Source organism: Liolophura sinensis, chromosome 10, assembly GCF_032854445.1.
Source record: "Liolophura sinensis isolate JHLJ2023 chromosome 10, CUHK_Ljap_v2, whole genome shotgun sequence".
Classification (NCBI taxonomy): Eukaryota; Metazoa; Mollusca; class Polyplacophora; order Chitonida; family Chitonidae; genus Liolophura; species Liolophura sinensis.
In genome coordinates this window covers 30,206,812-30,227,360 of record NC_088304.1, presented here as the reverse complement: position 1 = coordinate 30,227,360, position 20,549 = coordinate 30,206,812, and the positions used below count along the sequence as shown (strand labels likewise).

At 39.7% G+C, this 20,549-nt stretch overlaps 1 protein-coding gene across 1 annotated transcript; it reads left to right on the top strand.

The window, feature by feature from the left end:
- Nucleotides 1–7,563: 7,563 nt before the first annotated feature.
- Nucleotides 7,564–9,603, top strand: LOC135476428 (P2X purinoceptor 7-like). Its single transcript, XM_064756455.1, has 3 exons — nucleotides 7,564–8,056; nucleotides 8,262–8,489; nucleotides 9,231–9,603. Exons 1-3 carry the CDS (start codon nucleotides 7,815–7,817, stop codon nucleotides 9,391–9,393), a joined length of 633 nt encoding a protein of 210 aa, XP_064612525.1. The 5' UTR covers nucleotides 7,564–7,814; the 3' UTR covers nucleotides 9,394–9,603.
- The last annotated feature ends 10,946 nt before the right edge of the window (nucleotides 9,604–20,549 follow it).

Here is a 20,549-nt window from a genome sequence, read left to right as displayed (position 1 = left end):
CGGGACCATATTGTGGGAGCTAACATCAAGCTGGAGGATATAGCTCCGGTGTCTTTTCCGGAGTCTCCTCCATGGCTTCTCCCACAGACTAAACTAATATTTGATCTACGTAAATATAATCCAATACAAATCCTCTTATAATTCAGCAAAGTTTTCCTGAAATCAAGGCTGATTATATGGATTATAAATTTATATATACTGACGGGTCAAAGGATGGGGACAGGGTTGCGGCTGCGGCTGTCTTAGAGCAGCGGGTCACTTCCCTTCGTCTGCCACCTTCATCTTCTATCTTTTCTGCAGAGGCCAGGGCTATAATCCTGGCCTTATCATATGTTTCCTCTGGGCATGCCCAGAGGGCAGTGATATGTAGCGACTCGCTGTCTTGTCTTTTGGCGATTTAGAATAATAAATTTAAAAATCCATTGTTACTTGAGATAATAGCCAAACACCGAAAACTAATTAAAAGAGGTAAAGATATTATATTCTGTTGGATACCAAGTCACACTGGTATCCATGGAAACACAGTCGTGGACAGGGAAGCGAAAGCTGCCCTGTATAAACCTGTATCTCGGGTTAAAATCCCTTATACTGACGTGAAATTAAATATTCTTAAATATATTCGTCGCCTTTGGCAGGGTGAATGGGACTTGCAGATCCATAATAAACTGCATGCCATTCATCCTGTCATTGGCTACAATGCCTATACTTGTCTAATGTCTCGCAGAGACCAAGTCGTTTTAACCAGATGCCGTATTGGACATTCTCATCTGACACACAATTTCATCTTGGATGGGAGCAGTGCTCCCGAGTGTGTTGGATGTGATGCTGAATACGGCATCAAACATATTTTGGTTGACTGTGTAGACTTTGCCCATGTTCGGCAAAGGTTCTACACGGTCAACTCTATATATGATTTATTTGACAGCATCGCTGGCGATGTTGTCATAAATTATTTGAAGGCCATTGGCCTATATCATAAAATATAAATTTAATCGTCATAAATATCTATAGATAAACAGTTATATACATATAGATGTATACATGTACTATAACCCTGGTTTTCGAGTTTTAACTCTTATTTTATACGATTTTTAAAATGTCTGTACTTTTTGTTTTACTTTTGATGTTCATATTATCATATCGAAAACCTTTACCGTCTCGCGTTTTCACCTTGTTCTCGCCATAATATGGCTGAAATATTGCCAATGTGGCGTTAAGCCATAATCATTCATTCATTCATTCATTGATTCATAATCTTACAGACACAGCTGGCATTAGCTATGGAACGGTAATTAGACGGATCAGTATGATCCTTCCCCGGTTTGGGGACCGGAATTTTACACGCCGCCCTCCATGAGGGTGGAAAATTACCAGTTATTGAAATGTCATTAAGTTCAGAAACTTATAATATACGTTGTCAGGACAACACGCAGTTTTATGTGCCTTTTTAATGCAGTTTTTAGTTTATTAATATTAAACGGACGATTACAATCTTCTAAGCTTTTCGAAGAAAAGGGCAAATTAATTTTCTTCTCCTGGATTTTAATATGTTGGAATCCTGAAGTATAATTCTCAGAAGAAGATTCCTTATAAATTGCCCCAGCTAACTTATGACCCATATCGGATGAAAAAGTCAATACGTTACCTCCGTCTTTCAAATGCTGGATTAAATTTTTGAATTATGTTCCAGACCTTACGCATACGTGTTTTGACGTAATTCCTGAAAGGAAGTTCCGCCAACAAGATAGTTTTTTGGACTTGAGTAATCGACGAGCTTTATCTCGTCACGGTATCACCTTGGCTGATACGAATTGACGAAGGACAGCATTTCATCGATTACCTTTTGATCCGCAAACCATCGCAATTTTGTAGCTGTTCTCGTTTCATTCTCCATTTCTTTATCGAAAATACTGCCAAGGGGAGTTGATGATTTATAGTAATATGTAGGTTATTTGGATTTATATGTTAAGAATGAAAATTTTTACAATTTCAGTATTGTTAAGATTCAGTCAAGTTTAGCGGTTACTGTGTTAGAACGCTGTGGAAATAATAGTTTTTTTCTGATTGCATGGTGGATTTGTGACAACTTGTTACAGATTGGGAGGTCGAGATTGCTAAAACCAATGAACAAGCGCTACAGGAGTTTGAAGGGTATGAGATGCGTCGGATTGTAAGAGAGATGTACGCGCCCGACTTTGTAAGAAACACACCATATTCAACCATACAAGGCGATTTTCAGGGTAATGTTCACATAGCTTTATTTACTATATAACGATCGTAAATTTCATTCACGAATATTTCTGATTTTACCTAGGTACATTGCACTTCTACGAAAGTTTATATGGCTGGGTACGTGCTGAGATGTATTGCGCGTTAAGTCACGTCAACCAACATGAACGTTTCTTTCTTGCAGCACCTGTCGCTATATTGCTGTCCAAAGTATGGATAATTTACAAAGTTAAAATTGACACAATCGCACTTGTTGTGAATTCTACGAGTTAGGAATCTGTTTTGGTTTATATACAATATGAGGTCCAGAAAAGATGTGCAATGTGGCGAGTCCTTGGTTTCCTTCAAATTAAGCGAAGGTGGACTTATGCCTTTCACAGCCTTTGCTATGTATGAATTGTTTAAATCTAGCAGATCATCAATATACCGTTAAGCGAAAGTGATAGGGAAAAATCGGACCTGGTGAGGATTACTTCTTAATATGTTTGCATATGGTCATATTCAAGCCACAGCATGAACAACAAAACATCCAACCAATGAGAACCCTTGCATGTAGTGGAACTGAAGAAGGCTTTGTTGGCCTTTGACGTTAATGTAGCGGTGACCAGTTTTATTAAATATAAGCGTCAAGTCCGACATTCATATACCATTCGTAGTCCGTAAAAGGCGTTCCAAGTCGATAATCGCGAGATCCATTTCCAAAACAACGTTTAACACTAACTCCCAAAGACAAAGGTATGTAAGAAATTATACAAATAAGAAATAAAGCCGGTAATACACAAGATAGAAGCGGTCATCAGTTTTCAAGGATGTCGGGCAGACAATGAATATTCCAGGCATGAATTTCATGTCAAAGTTTAAATTCGTAGTCCGTGAATGAGTTCCATGTCAAATAACAATTAAATAAGTATCTCAGTCGCGCTTTAATTTACAGACCCTAACCGATCAGAAAGTGATTCAAAAGTAACGCACGATTACGTCTTCCCCGTTAATATGTAAAGATCTCATGCTACAACAGGCGCCATCTATGATGTTACACATGATATACAAGATAGACGGTTACACTGGGCAACCAGCGCCATCTGTGTTGTTAAATACCATGTACGTGATAGATATGTACATAGGGATAACTGCGCCGTCTATGTGGTTGATCACAATGAAGATCGCCAGAGATTCTGAACGCTCTGCCCATACCTGCCAACGCGAGTGTTATATTCATTGTAACATTTGAGAAACTTAGAATGAAGGCGTTTGATGGAGTATCCTTGACAAACTAGTTTTTGAACTAGCAACTTGTGACGCAGGTTAAAGTCATCACAATTAACGCAAGATATGGGATATACGATTATCCCAGATTATACGCATATAAGGCGAGATATGTACACGCCATATGCAGGACCCTTTGGTATACTGCTATCTAAATAAGGATAATTTACAATATCAAAATTGAAATTATCCCCTTTGTCGTAAAGGAGGCGTGAAAGGAGACCTTGTTCGTCTTTGTACACATAAAGATCCAAATAAGATGTACCATCAGGACTATCTGTTGTCTCCTTTAAATCCAATAAAGGCGGATTGATTTCCTTCACCGCTTCAGCAATATGGAGAATATTTAACGCCAGTAGATCATCAACACCGATAGGATTAGTGATGGAATAGTATCAAGTGATGGACTTAGTACCAATTAAATAGTATGTATTTAGACGTTTAGTTCCTCAATGAGACTCTTAGCATAAAACACGTGAACTATCAACATGGTCCCCAAAACTGACTTATCGACAATGTTGTCTTCACGTGCAATTATCATCTCGGTTAGAAAATTCGACATTTATATAACACTGGCAGGCCCTGAAAGGTCGTACCCTGATGATTATCGTAGGACCCATTTCCGAAATATAACCTACAAAATATTTCTGTGGTTCTGTATAGTCGTAATTCGGAATATGATACCTGGCCTACAATCTCGTTTCTTGATATAGCACTCGCAAGTCATTTGTTGGGTCGGCGAAAGGTTGGACATTACACATTTGGGACGGAACACATTGTGTGGACAAGTGACGAGGCGGCGCTTGCATGGCATGAAACAACGGTATATAACGGAACGGGAACTCTAAGAAGAGGAATGTACGTATAGAGAAACGCACTCCTATGGAAGCCAGCACAAAGCTGTCAATAACAGGCAATTAATTAGAATGAATAATTCAGGGTTAATACCACATTATCACCATACTATATATTTTTCAGCACCGGTTTTTTTGACGTCAGAAATGATCTTAAATATAATTTCCCTTCATCTGGTGTGAAACTCGAGAGAATTCGTGGTCATTTCAGAATGATGTATGCATATGTTAAACAGTGATAACACCAAACTGAAAAAGAATATTTTCTTTGCAAAAAGCAGGGAGAAGTATTACAGCATCTCGTCGAGGTTTTCATTGTTGTTCATTTTTAAACCACCGTTACATTAACATTAGTCTTATTTGTTTAACACATACGTGTACTGTGTGCGAACTACGCTGACCTCTCCTCGAAATCTCCATAAAAGGCATAAATAAGGATTTGTATTATGCTCTCCAATAAGTGGTAAATCTATCAGCAGGGCTTTTCACGGGAAATTAAATGTTATTTTATTTACGCTGTCTGGGTTGATTGCTGTCGTAAAAGTAAAATATTCTTTATTATTGGCGTAAAGCGCCAATTAAATAAATGAACATACACTGTCCAGGATGAGGGCAGTACGTCCTGGTGTCGTGGTTAAACTGCATTTTCCAGCTCTCGAACGAGCGAGAATTCGCTCAAGCCCAGTCTTTCCCAGATTATTCATTGTGTCCAGATGCCAATAAACAGTCAGTATAGCTCAATAAAGCTCTGTTTAGGCTTTTGCGTTACTGTTGTTGCGGATCACTTTGTTTTGCATCAATGACAAGTTCATTGAACTCTTATAAAAATATGTTAGTCACACAAGGAGAAAGTTTTTAGTTTCCTGCCAAAAGTTAGTGGTTTATTCCAGAGAGTCCGGGTTTCCTCCGCCGATTACACTAATCGGCCAGCAAGATAACCTTCCATTTCAATCAAATTTATAGCAAAAATTAAAAACAAAACAGTACAATCGACAGTTTCTCGTCTAGACACAATCAATGCATCCCAATGAATGTTCAGGCAAAGTTAATGAGATTCAAGTATATGTATATCTTTTGTCATAGATTGCTGAGAATAAGTAAACCGCTTTGTTCTTTCACAACTAAGGAAGTTGATTTTAATGATCATTTTCTACACTGCACACTTCGTTCTTTTCAGATGTACAATATTCTACGTTCGTGTTGGTGGCACAACCAAGATTAAGCTGCAGCACATGACTGTTTAAGGATCCATTGTAATGGGGGCCAGAAACAAGAGATTAAGTTGATGTAAAATAAAACTTAAGCATAAAATTTATTTGCAAGCAAATGAAGTTGCGTGGTTATCAATAAATGTAATCCTGAATGCAAATAGCATTATCGGGTATTCTGTTGTAAACAAAAAGATTAAGAGTACATATCTGGCTGTTAAGTATACCAGTATGGACTCTTGCCTTGTCGTATACGTCAAACGTTTTCTTTACTAGTTTAATTCCAGTCTACTGGAAAGAATTTTCTGCATTTAGTGTAAATTGTACACACACATTAGAGAGCATAGGGGCAGATTTATTGCTTTTGCAATTATTGCACTGAGATTTTACTACAAAAAAGTCCCAAGATAACCGAGCATACCGACGTAAAGGTATATGCGCACACCTGTGGGAAATGAGAGACACCTGTGTACAGTGAGAGACACATTAGTCAGCAGCCCAGCATAGTCCTGTGTAACGGGTGCACACTTAACAAAGTAGCATCCTTAGGTATTGTGGTATTAGAGGATGCAAGGAATGATGATTTGGCTTTTCAAAAGACAACTCTTACATGCAGAATGCATTACCTTTCTAATGTGAAGCCAGTCAGGTGTTTTGTACTCAACAGGTTGTGTATAATTTTACTTCAACGTCGCTTTTTTATGCTACTGTACACAGGAACACAGGAGGAGGCCGGTTTACCAAGATCACTGTTCTAGGTCCCATTGTGTTTTGAGGGACGGTCCATGCTTGTAAATATAAAAGATATGGTTAAATATATAAATATGGTTAGCGGGAACCTCTCTCACCAATGCGATCTCTATTAGTTCAAGTCCATCTCATGCTGGCTCTTTCGCTGGCGGTATGTGGGAAGATCTATATGCACTTGTTCGTGGTTTTACCCCCGGGCTCTACCCGGTTTCCGCCCACCATAATGCTTGCCGCCGTCGTATCAGTGAGACATTCTTGGACACCAAAGTAGCGATGGCAGTTCTTGGATTGTCACACGTAACCAAAAACCCTGGGGTATATTGAACAGCGGCTTTATTTCATCGTTCGTGTGACCTTTTGCCAGCTATTACACCATCGTCACTAGTTTTATCCTCTATGCTTTACATCTTTATTCTCTTCCTGGTTTACCTGGAATAGGGGACTATTCTAAATGTTCATGAAAATGCTCAAACAGTAGCAACATACATTCCCCTAACACCATAGAGAATATCCACTCAACAGGGAGAATCCCCTTCACTGGATTCCATTCCGTATTTTACGCTTACAGTCTCCAGCCTGTGTGGGCAACATTTTGCATGTGATTTAAAAAGTCTGAATTTCATCCACGATGCTCATGAATGATGCGTGATAAAATCTGTTATTCCAGTCAGACTAGGCGGATGTGACACCAATAGCGAGAATAAATCTTTAAAGCATGGCCCCACGAAGAATCGAACACGGCCCTTCTCTAACTGGAATTCACAATGATTCCTGTTTTGATACTCAAACATCGCCATAAAAAAAGCAAATAATTAGAAGTATCTACAACGAACTATTCCGTACTCCATCTGGCTCTCATAGTTATTTGGATGTCCGTGTTATCACCGGCGGAAGTTTACCACCAGTTATTAATTGTGACTGACTACTCGGAAAAGAAATCGTCACAACTGCATGTTTTTTTTTTCCGGCTTCACACCACCTACAGTCCTCGTTGAAAGTCTAAAGCGTGATTCCTATAACCTCTGAACGGTGAGGCCATGGACTGCACATGCCACATTCTCACTCGTAGAATGAACAAGACGTCCAGATTCTGGTTTAGTTTTTATATTCAAGGTGCAGAGTACTACTATAAAAGCCATGGCTTTTGGGTTTGTTCACTACGTGTTCTATCTGGGTATGAAGGAAGAACAAGAATCACTTAGTTTCAAACTTGGATTGATTTATAAACATCATTCACTGTAAATCGTGGTTTCATTAAAGTAAAGGACCGGTGAGTGGGCTTCCCGAGATTAATAATACTGAACAGGGTTACCAAAACTAATCCCCATAAGCCGTTTTAAACAATTCGCTAAATTAGGGTCAATTAAGCTTAATTAAGTGCCCCACGGCGAGTAGCCCCGAGTTCGAGTCGCCCAGCTCAGCAGGGATATGACCTTTGACCCGTGACGTAGAATCGAGAAGCCGGTCTTCAGGCAGCTACTGGGCCACATGTACTAAAACAAAAGAAATGGCTGATGCTGAATACGAGGAGTCGAGTCTTTTGTCGAAAAGTATGGAGAGCAGCAGTAGCAGTGATGGAAATGCGGACTTTGATGAAGAGGTAGACACCTGCAAAGCTACTACTTTGGACATAAACCCGTATATGTTCGAACCAGAGTGGTCATCGGACGGAGACGAGACACCCGAGGTGGAAGGAAATGTCACGGACATTGAGCCTGAGGGTCCTGACCGACGTGAGAACACTGAATGGTACAAGTTTTCTATTTAATCGTAATGTTCATATATTGTGTCATAAAATAAGCATAGCGTTAGATCCCAACTTATTCCACCTTATCTCAAAATGTCCAAGCGTGATATTTTTATAATAGGCTTATGGCCAACCCAGGCGCTGTTTTGGTTATTTGCCCTGCGTTAGTAACTAGGTCTATATGCTTATATTCTCCATTCGTTCCAGGTGTACTTGTGGTCAGTGTCATCCGCTGGATTCACAAGAGGAATGCATTTGCTGCCAAGAAATTTCCAGAGTGGTGGATAGGATCGAGTTGGCACCCGGGGATGAAAAACCGAAGTGCATAACAGAGCACCCAGGTTTTCAGTCTGTTGTTCTGGATAGGGATGTGCTGGAAACGGCTTACTATGTGTATAGGCAACAGTATGGACCAATGAATTTGACCCATAATTCGTAAGTACAACATCCCAGGTTGAAATTTTGAGAATGTAGCGAGGCTTTACTTTTTAATGTGATTCCATGTTTGACAAAAGTTGACCTATATCACAGGCACTTGGTACCGATGAAGGGCCATACATATATAGCTGCATATACAGCATAGGGGCCTATATATTTTGTTGTCATTCTATGTATCGGTATCAAGTGCCTGTGGCCTATATGTGGAAAGAGGGATTATGCTGTTATTTATAAAACACTTGGTCTCAAGCTCCACGGCTAGAACACATTTTGAAAGCATATCGAGAGCATTGTCCTCACCACAGGACTCCTCGCTTTGCATACATGTACCTCTAAGCTGTTAGTTCATCATGCTCATGTCAGAAAAAATGCAACGGATACTGTTTGATTAAGTCCTTGACAGAACTTTTATTAACTTCCTTGATACATAGCTTGTCAGTTGAGTATACATACATTCATCTTTCCAGTATGACTGAAATACATGTAGCACAAATATATACATATAATTCAATTTTCAAAGACATTTGTTTACTTACATCGACATATATCATGCGCAGTGGATATAAAAAAATTGTTTGCAGTAAAACAAAAAAAAAATATGACTTGCAGAATGTAGTTTTCGTCATAAACTTATTATTGTAATTATTGAATTAGCTTAATATGCCCAAAGTTAAAACGAAATAACAAGATATATACCAGACCATTTATGTACATTATCATTCATAATTTGGTTTGCAGGCAATATCGGTATGTAGCATATCGCCAGCTGTGTAGATGGTGTTGGAAATGGTTGGGGAAAAGAATTCGTGTGGTTCTTCCAGCATGCTGTGTCCACAAGATCTTACAAGAATTTCCCCTGGCTGATGGAGAACAGCGCACTGGATACCGGGATCCCCACTGAAGATAACAACATATATCCATGCTTCACTTGTAAATTATTTGAAAAAATGTACATAAAGCTATTCATGTTGTTTTACCCAGTTTGTTTTGTTATTTATTTCTTGGTTGTCAATAAATGTACTGCCACTTATGGCAGCGATCAGGATAACTGTGGTAATCAGCATATAATAATTCACTCATAATTGATTGATTTGCCTTTAGGCATTATCACTGCAACAAGAATGTTTCACTTCAACAACAGTGCTCACATGAGGAAGCTGGAGTACCCGGAGGTAATCACCAAACTTTGGTGAGTGCTGGTCACTCTTTCATATGACATTATCATACATATATCCAGTTTCAACAAAGGGGTATTGTAGTGGTGAAAAGCCAGCTTTAGCAGATCTGCAAGCGCCTTCAATTACTTAGCCACCAAGGCCCCATGAACTGTGTGAAAAATGTATTATGAATTATGACAATTATCAGACAGGCTGGATTTGAGCCAGAGCCTCTTGCCTCCATTCAGCTAAAGGCGTGTGCCTTAGCCACGCGGCCATGACCCGTTCAGAACCCAAAGAGAACCAAACCTCTGGCAAGTGTTAGTCGCTATTCCACCACCTACTAAGGAGCGGTAAAAGTCCAGTGATTTTAAGCGAGGGTATCATTAGGTTTGCATATTTACAAAGTGGTCAACTGCTTAGCCACCAATGTCCCATGAACAGTGAGTGCAAGAGAATCATGACAATACTTTGACTGAGGCTGGATTTTAATCCCAGCCAGGTGTGTATGTACATCAAGTTGTGCCCCTTAGCAACATGACCGTTTATTGTTATACGGATATGCTAATACACAATTAAGTGTCGCCAAGGCCCCATGAACATGGAATAAATCGTGAAAATTTGATGTTCTCGAGTCTAGTTGACCTTATTAAGCCAAAGGGAGAAAAATGAGAAATGAAACGGTAATTATCTGCATAAGTCAGCCAGCAAAATGCGGTAGGCTGGCTTAGGCTATGCATATCATACTATGCAAGGACGCTGCAGAAGGGATAATGTTACAACAACAACATTCTTAGAACCGGCACAGCTTTTTCTACAGTGTGTTCTACCACAATGTTGGCCGCAATATCACCTGCTCGAATCGAAGTTTGATTTCATTAGGCCTACAACCAGAAATGTTTAATTTAAAATATGGTTTCTATTTAGGCTGTCAAAACAGTGTTGCACATAACAATGTCACCTACCCTGTGAGCTGACAATTTCACTGTGGCTGCACTGTGACGCTTACCACCGGATACTTGCTGATCTTGTCCACTTGTAGAGGGCTTGGCAGATATCTGGCCGTGAACACTAGGTACAGCAGTGTTCTTTAAATACAGCTGACCCACAAAGCCCATCTTAAATTCAACCAAGTTGGAGAAATCATCTTCCCGAAAGTGTGAAGAGCACAGCAGGGAAGTTGGAGACGCTGTCACCCAATCTTTTCGTTTGGTTTTCACAAATTTGTTCCACAAATCGAGCCTTTTCTTATCGTCGTGTGGGAACATATGGAGACAAATCCCTTTCTCCTTGTCTTTCGTGTTACTGCAGTAACCAGCACAACATCTGCGGACCATTTTCAAAATCTTTTGTGACAGTGTGAACTTGTTTGCTTAGTAAACAAAAGGGACGCCTGACTCGGTGCTTCTCGATTCTACGTCACTTCCGAATATTCATGAGGCGATGCCCGAAGTTTGCTTTGCTATTTTGGGCGACAGACGGGACCGCTTAGGTGAACTTAATAAGTAAATATCTCCCCAAATTTACGCTGGAGGCCGCAATATTTGCCGAATTTCAACACTGTGAATGTTTATTTAGTGTATTATAAGGCATAGAGGCATGAAAAACATTACCGGTCCTTTACTTCAAGGAAAATGAGGCAGGCCTTCAATAGTGTGTCTCTCCACCTTGTGATATATATCATGAACGAGTGTCTCTCTCCACATTGGCTGTCATCTTCCTAGAGAACAGAACAACTTTACCACTCTGTACCTGTCTCCCCCTTCCTTTTGGTTTATATAACCACCTCATGTCTGTTTCCACATACGCTGTCATTTACTTCTGGAGAACAAGAAAACTTTACCACTCTGTACCTGTCTCCCCTCTTACTTTTCATTTATATGACCACGTCATGTCTGTTTCCATATATGCTGTCATCTACCTCTGGAGAACAGGAAGACTTCCCCACTCTCTACCTTTCTCCCCACCTTGTGTTAGATATGATCACCTCATACTCGTCTTCACGATGGGAATAGATATGAGGAATACATCCCTACTTTGTATGTTCCCTCCACCTTGTATTATTTCATCGGTTACGCGTGACCATTTCCGAGCTTTCACACTGTAGTCACTGCTGTGATTTTACTCTGTGCTGTACATCCGGACGATATGAGCCAATGGCCCTCTAATACTTTATAACAACACAGCCAGCCATGCTGTCGAACAAATTATATATGGACTTGACCGTGTAGAATCTCTGCCTAACATGGGCCAAGTTTGCAGTCAACCAGGGTGTGTTTGATGGCATCACATTCAACACACTGTGAGGCAGTGTCCTCACCGAGAATAAAACTGTGAGAGAGACGAGAATGACCTCATACGACATCTTGTTACAACTACTACTACTTGATCTATACGAGACGTACCGTGAGTATACAATTTAAAGCCAGTGACACGGCGAATATTTTGCAATTAATTATTATAGCCGATTTGTTTTAAAACCCAGTGTTATGACCTGTAGAGATTAAGAATACAGGCTTTCCTCTGCTCTTTGTTTATCATCTGTTAATCTCTATCGACTCCGAGGTAGAAAGTTTTATATTTTAATAGCGTATGGGACCGATATTTACTTCGGGTATTTGGGAACGCCATTACAGAAGTATGCATTTACTCTCAATACTCCAGTCATGCATTCAATGCTGTTGTTCTATTTAATACGTCAAATACATTCCCAGTCTATATTTTTCCAGTATTATTCTTGAAGGAAAACTCGATCTTACGACTTATTTCAGTGATTCAGCAAGAACCGTATTACTGTGCAGGAGAAGTATCTCTTTAACTCACATAGTCACATTCCCTTCAGTATAATAGTAAATCCTTCCTGCGTCATGTACTGAAGATTACTGAATTCCCTCCAGATCTAGCAAATCTCCCGCCAGATCGAGCACATCTCCCGCTGTGTTTTGAGACAATATAGTTGTCTTGCATCTGTATACTTCAGTAACTGTAAATTTTCATCTGTGGTATCTTCTAACTAATCCTCTGAGTCTTGTCTTGATTTTGTCTCTGCTGTAGTCTTTGTCTTCGCTCTTGACCGTCGTATGCCTCCAGTTCCATCTATCAGACGCCATGATCGACGCCCTTTAATACCTTACAGACAGAGAAGGCGGTGCTAATCAACTCCTACATTTTTATTGGTTGGCGTGTATTGAGCAGCGTTCGCCTCTTACTGCGCCACCCCCCCCCCCCCTAAATTTTACTACAATGGCGAACCAAATATGGCTAAAATAACCATATTAACATAAACAATGAATGAATGAATGAATGAATGATTATGGCTTAACGCCACATCGGCAATATTTCAGCCATATCGTGGCGAGAACAAGGTGAAAACAAGAGACGGTAAAGGTTTTCGACATGGTAATATGAACATCAAAAGTAAAACAAAAAGTACAGACATGTTTAAAATCGTATAAAAGAAAAATAAGAGTTAAAACTCGAAAACCAGAGTTATAGTACATGTATAAATATATATAACTGTTTATTTATAGATATTTACGACAATTAAAATTTATATTTTATGATATAGGCCAATGGCCTTCAAATAATTTATGACAACATCGCCAGCGATGCTGTCAAATAAATCATATATAGAGTTGACCGTGTAGAATCTCTGCCGAACATGGGCAAAGTCTACACAGTCAACCAGAATATGTTTGATGCCATATTGAGCATCACATCCAACACACTCGGGAGCACTGCTCCCATCCAAGATGAAATTGTGTGTCAGATGAGAATGTCCAATACGGCATCTGGTTAAAACGACTTGGTCTCTACGAGACATATTAAGTGTATATGAATTATAGCCAATGACCGGATGAATAGCATGCAGTTTATTATGGGCCTGCAAGTTCCATTCACCCTGCCAAAGGCCACGAATATATTTAAGAATATTCGACTTCATGTCAGTATAAGGGATTTTTATCTTAGATATGGGTTTATTTAGGGCAGCTTTCGCCTCCCTGTCTGCGACTGTGTTTCCATGGATACCAATATGACTTGGTATCCAGCAGAATATAATATCTTTACCTCTTCTAATTAATTTCCTATGTATAGCTAAAATTTGAAGGATCAAGGGATTTTTAAATTTATTATTCTGTATTGCCAATAAGGAAGACAACGAGTCAGTGCATATCATTGCCCTCTGGGCATGCCCAGAAGAAACATATGATAAGGCCAGGAGTATAGCTCTGGCCTCGGCAGAGAATATTGAAGAAGAGGATGGGAGACGAAAGGAAGAGACTCGCTGCTCCATGACAGCCGCAGTCGCAACCCTGTCCTCATCCTTCGACCCGTCAGTATATATAAATTTATAATCCATATAACTAGCTTTAATTTCAGCAAAACCTTGCTGAATTATAAGAGGATTTATATTCGATTTATTATATTTACGTAGATCAAATATTAGTTTAGGTTGTGGGAGAAGCCATGGAGGAGACTCCGAAAAAGACACCGGAGCTATATCTTCCAGCTTGATGTTAGCTCCCACAATATGGTCCCGTATACGAAGACCGAACGAAGGGATCTTATTAGGACATTTAGTATATTTGTCTACAAACAATGGATTGAAAACACAGTCGTAGGCAGGGTTTGTTGGATGTGCTTTAAGCTTTGTAACATATTGAAGGCTAAGTTTTATACGTCGGTTATATAAAGAAGGCTCATTTGCCTCCACGTATAAACTTTCTACTGGTGAGGTTCTAAAAGCACCAAGGCTGAGCCTCAAACCTTGGTGATGGACGGGATCCAACATTTTAAGATAGGATTTCCCTGCGGAACCATCAATGATGGACCCATAGTCCAATTTAGACCTCACCAAAGAACGATATAAATTAAGTAAAACTGATCGGTCAGCACCCCAATCGGTACTAGACACGACCTTTATTATATCGAGAGCCTTTGTACATTTAGCCTTAAGCATTTTTATATGAGGTATAAAGGATAATTTTTTATCAAATATAACCCCTAAAAATTTATTTTCCCCAACAATCTTCACTGGTTCTCCACAAAATTTAAGCTCAGGGTCTAGATGAAGTTTCCGTTTATTACAGAAATGCATACCGACGGTTTTAGATGTAGAAAATCTAAAACCGTTGGCAACTGCCCATTTCTCAATCTTGTTGAGACAAAGCTGCAGTTGCCGCTCGATGTTATTCATATTTTTAGCACGGTAGCATATGAGGAAATCATCGACGTATAAAGAACCCTCAGTGCCAGATGTCAACGTTTTAGCTAAGCTATTAATTTTTATGCTGAACAGTGTTGGCGAAAGAATACTGCCCTGGGGAACACCCATCTCCTGCTCATGCGAATCAGAAAGAGTGGACCCCACCCGTACCTTAAACTGACGATCAGATAGAAATTCAGATATAAAAAATGGTAAGCGGCCTTTAAGACCCATATCAGAAAGGTCCTTTAAAATACCATATTTCCATGTGGTGTCGTAGGCTTTTTCAAGGTCAAAAATATCGACACCACATGTTCATTATTAATAAAACCGTCACGAATAAAAGTTTCGAAACGGACAAGGTAATCTAAAGTAGATCGACCTTGACGAAAACCACATTGTATATTAGATAGTAACTTGTTGGTTTCAAGAAACCAAACAAGCCTATCATTTATCATCCGTTCCATAGTCTTACAGACACAGCTGGTAAGAGCTATGGGACGGTAATTATTTGGATCAGTATGATCCTTACCCGGTTTAGGGACCGGGATAATACACGCCTCCCTCCAAGTCGGCGGAAAATTACCAGTTTGCCAAATGTCATTAAGTAAATCTAAGAGAGTCTCCAGAGGCTTAGGTGGTAAATGGTTCAGAAGCTTATAATATATATTATCAGGGCCACACGCAGTATCGTGTGCCTTTTTAAGAGAAGTTTTAAGTTCCTCAATTGAAAAACGACGATTATAATCTTCTAAGTTCTTAGAAGAAAAAGGCAATTTAATTTTCTCCTTATGTTTTTTAATACTTCGAAACTCAGGAGTGTAATTCTCAGAAGAAGATTTCTGAGATATTGTTTTAGCTAGTTTATTCGCTATTTCAGATGGCGATGTTAATAGGGTATCGCCATCTTTTAAATGCTGAATTTTGGCTTTGTTGTTTTTGCCCCTAAGCTTCTGAACAATGTTCCAGACCTTACGCATGGGTGTTTTTGACGTAATGCCTGAAACAAAGTTCCGCCAACAAGAACGTCTCTTAGACTTAATTAATCGGCGAGCCTTAGCTCCGAATATACGGACCTGGTTTAAATTATTATTATCAGGACAATGATTAAATCTGCGCTCGGCCTTTTTGCGATCCTTTATGGCTTTGCGACAGTCATCGTCGTACCAGGGTTTACTTTTGGATTTTGGATTTGTCGAGGTCTTAGGTATGGTTCTATCAGCTGCTGTTAATATAAGTCCATTAAATTTTAAAAGAGGATCTTCTGCAGCATTGAGATTCTCTGGAGTGATGTCAGCCTCACAGAACATCTCAAATGCCATCCAGTCTGCCTTATCGAACTTCCACCTAGCTATACGTTCTAGGGAATTAGACGTGAGATGCTCTAGGATAATAGGAAAATGGTCACTACCACAAAGATCATCATACACCTTCCAAGAAAAATCCAGGAGAAGTGATGGATCCGCGATAGTGAGATCAATAGCAGAATATGAACCATTACCAGGATGTAAATAGGTATTAGAACCATCATTGAAATAACACAGTCCATCAGAAGATAAAAAGTTTTCGAGTTGTCTGCCCTTATCATTTATGTTATCACTGCCCCATAGGGGGTTATGGGCATTAAAATCACCCATTATTATAAAAGGTTTAGGTAACTGTTCTGTTAAATTATGCAGTTGGGAAGCTGTCATGGAAGAACGAGGAGGAATATAAACAGAACATAATGTAATGGTTTCAGACAAAGAAACACGTACGGCAACAGCCTGGAGCTCCGTATCAAGAGCAACAGGGCTATGAATAATATTATTATTGATAAAGATAGAGGAGCCACCACAAGCTCTCTCTTCATCATTAGAATAGGTACTGTATAAAGAATAATTTTTAAGAGATAATTTATCTTTGTCAGATGTCTTCAGGTGAGTTTCCTGAAGACAGAGGGCAGCTGGATTTAAAGATTGAACAAGCTGTGTTATTTCAACAAAATTTACATTAAGACCTCGACAATTCCATTGTATAATTTTATCGTATATCGCCATTATGGAGGGAGACGTATAGGAGATTTATCTTTGTGTTTGGACCGCGGACGACCCTTTCTTGGAGACGGGCTGTTACATCTCCCTGATGCGGGTGATGTATCCATCACATCCGCATCTGATGCTAAAGGACCAACGTCCTCCAACGATCCAAACTTATTATAAGTTTGAATGGGATCCCTAGTGGCCTTAGACGGGCGGTTTGATTGTCCACTAGGTTTACGATCTTGTTGATTAGACCCTTTTTGACCCACCTTAGATTTATTTTTATCAGCAGGAGCAGATGTACTGTTATGGTTCTTTCGTTCGATATCGGGATGTATTGTCTGCGTAGAACAAGAAGTCATTGGTTGGTTTACAGGTTTAACTAATTGTGGTAGAGTTATTGTTTTAGGCTTGTCATCACCAATGGGCCAAGTTATAGATGTTTGAGTGCCAACCGATGTGGACACTTTCTTGACTACATTGGCGAATGAAGTTTTCAGGGGAGTACTCTGAGCGGAGATTAGGCGACGTGCTTCTAGGTAAGTAATGTTATTTTGCACCTTTAATGTAATAATCTGTTTCTCTTTAATAAAAAGAGAACAGTCCTTAGAGGAGGCCATATGGGCTTCGCCACAATTGAAACATTTTATTGCTTTAGTGCAGTCGAAGCCCTCATGGCCTTCTCCTGCACATCTGAAACACACCAACTGATTTCTACATTGGCCCTTGCCATGCCCAAATTTTTGACATGTAAAGCACCTCGTTGGATTAGGTATGTATAGGTCCACTCGAACACTGTACGGGCCAATGTAGATCGATTGAGGAACAGATGGATTGTTGAAAGTCAGCAAATAAGTATTCAGTTTTATAATGTTATCGCCTTTTTTTGTTGTAAATCGCTTGACTTTAACAACTCCTTGCGATTTTAATTCAGAACATATCTGTTCCTCGGTGAAATCGGCAAGGTCCTGATCTCTATCTCGGATTACTCCCTGACTAGAATTTAATGTTGTGTGAGGAGACACAACAACAGTAAAATCAGCAATTTTATTTATGGACATTAAATTAAGAGCCTGCTGTTTACGAAATACTTCGATCAGAACATCGCCCGATCGAAGCTTTTTAACTTGTTTAACTTGTCCTGCCGATCCTTCTATACATTTTTTAAGCAAGAAGGGGTCCAATTTGCATGCAGGTCTTGTGTTGTTTTTTGTAGACAGGACAATAAAGGCAGGCCAGTTATTGGACCCACCGTCCGTATCTATCAAAACTTCGTTTTTTCGTTTTTTTGAAACATTTGGGGAAAGGTTTAATGAAGACATGGTAGATATATAAAAATTCACCCCACGTGTCCCCCACCCACCACGGAGTGCCAACAAGGGCGATGCCTGAACCCGGGGATACCCAGCAGGAAAACGCATCAAGGACTCCACATGAGGTATACTCGAACAGATGGCCTTAACATGCACACCCAATTCCCCACCACGAGCACCTCTGTCTCTTAGGCAAAGAAGAAGGTGGCACATCAAATACACACCACTCGATTGACCCATGAGCCACCGCCTCAATCGTAGTCAAGCAAACGAAATTTCAGAAATAGCAATTTCTCTAAGGAATAGTGTCATGGAAAAATGTTGGGACCACGCAGAGGCAAGGCGTGACCAAGCCGATTGATCGGACCGGACCCATCCGACCTCCCGTCTCACTCCAAGTAAGGGCCAAAGCGGAGTGTTGGGCGTGAGGATCTCGCAAGACCAACACACCCTCAGCCACCAGGATCCCGTCCTCGGAGATTACGGGTCGCAACCCACGGCAAACAGGTCGCTCCCCGGTTGCCTCTCACACAACCGAGAAGATGTGAGCCTATTATACTCACCGGGCTCACACAGGAGAGCTCTAGGTTAGTCGACTTTTACGACAAGCTTGCCTAGAGGGCTGAGGTCCTATTCTTATCACCCCGGAAACCCCACGGGGGTATTAACATAAAGAAAAATGTTGTTAATTTTATCAAATAGCACTATATTAAATATTAATTTGAAGAAAACAGATACTATAAAATCTACTCTTTCTAACGATACCAATATAACACATTTATATTTTTCGTTTTCGTAATTATCAAAATTCTCAATCCCAAAGGCTCTAATCTGAAATGCTGAACATCATAGCAGACTTTACACACCACGACGAAGTGACGTAAATCATTTCGGTCGAAAATAAAATATCTAAATAGCTTCTAATTGGGGTAAGTCCATAGAAACTCCAGCAATATATTCATGTCTCATAAGCTGCGAGTTCTAAGCCAACATTGAGCACACTTTTATACCAGAATTCTGCGACAATCCAGCACTGAAATTTGATTGTTGTTGTTCTAATCAATCGTCAACAACACATACCGGTATCAAAAATAACCCCATGAAACTCTTCTTATATTTCATTCTTTGAACAGTAAAATGTTAGACATGCATATGTAACCAAGGTTCGGATGAACTCTATAGTTGATTTATACTATCATATAATTTCAGGTACGCCTTAGTATGCGAAATCTAAGTCTTGGACAGTAAAACTTTTAAATTCTGAACACGTCTGTAAGCAGGGACGAGGACCAATTTCACGGTTCCGGGCACGCTCGCTGTAAGGGTCATATATGGCATCAGATCAGAAAAAAACACACAGTCCAAGTCAGAGTTCCACATGTGCGGCTACCTAAAAAAGCCATCAGTGAGCATCACTTTTATCGCACAGCCAACCACACGATATTCACCAGGAAAGATTCAGGAAGTTTGTCCTGCCGTCTTACATCAACAATCTTCGGCTATCATGTGCACAAACGTATGTCGGACGAAATGTTCGATAGTGGTGATAGCTTATCTCAGACTCAAGCAGCCGATACGACAGTTCCTCCGAATATTCACGCAGTAATGTATCAGTGTTTTAGAACTTAACACCAGAGGTGTGGGTAACCCAAAGACAACAGTTAATTATTAATATTTTGGGCCATTTTTGTGTTGTCGTTGTTGCTCTTATACATATTGTTTATTTCAGTACTCAGTACAGTAATCACAATTACACTTCCAATGTAACATCAGAAAACCAGATTACTTTCAGGTAATACCAGTCAATCTGATATGAATGAGGTATTATCTAAACATTTTCATCACATCAAGGACCTGAAGGTCCCATACCAATATGACTTGGTTTCCAACAGAATATGATATTTTTACCTCTTTTCATTAGTTTTCTAAGTATCAATGGATTTTTAAATTTATTATGCTGTATTGCTAAAAAGCAGGACAGCGAGTCACTACATATCACTGCCCTCTGGGCCCGCCAAGAAGAAGCATACAATATTGCCAGCGGCAAAGCCCTGGCATCGACAGATGAGATTGATATAGATGAAAGATTGAACAAGGTGGAAGACTGTTTGATTAAGTCCTTGACAGAACTTTTATTAACTTCCTTGATACATAGCTTGTCAGTTGAGTATACATACATTCATCTTTCCAGTATGACTGAAATACATGTAGCACAAATATATACATATAATTCAATTTTCAAAGACATTTGTTTACTTACAACGACATATATCATGCGCAGTGGATATAAAAAAATTGTTTGCAGTAAAACAAAAAAAAAATATGACTTGCAGAATGTAGTTTTCGTCATAAACTTATTA

Excerpts from the sequence above, each read along its gene's own strand:
- LOC135476428 (XM_064756455.1), top strand. The coding sequence starts at position 7,815 with ATGGCTGATGCTGAATACGAGGAGTCGAGTCTTTTGTCGAAAAGTATG. Across the intron at positions 8,057-8,261 it reads CGACGTGAGAACACTGAATG|GTGTACTTGTGGTCAGTGTC; the intron begins GTACAAGTTTTC and ends CATTCGTTCCAG. Across the intron at positions 8,490-9,230 it reads ATGAATTTGACCCATAATTC|GCAATATCGGTATGTAGCAT; the intron begins GTAAGTACAACA and ends TTTGGTTTGCAG.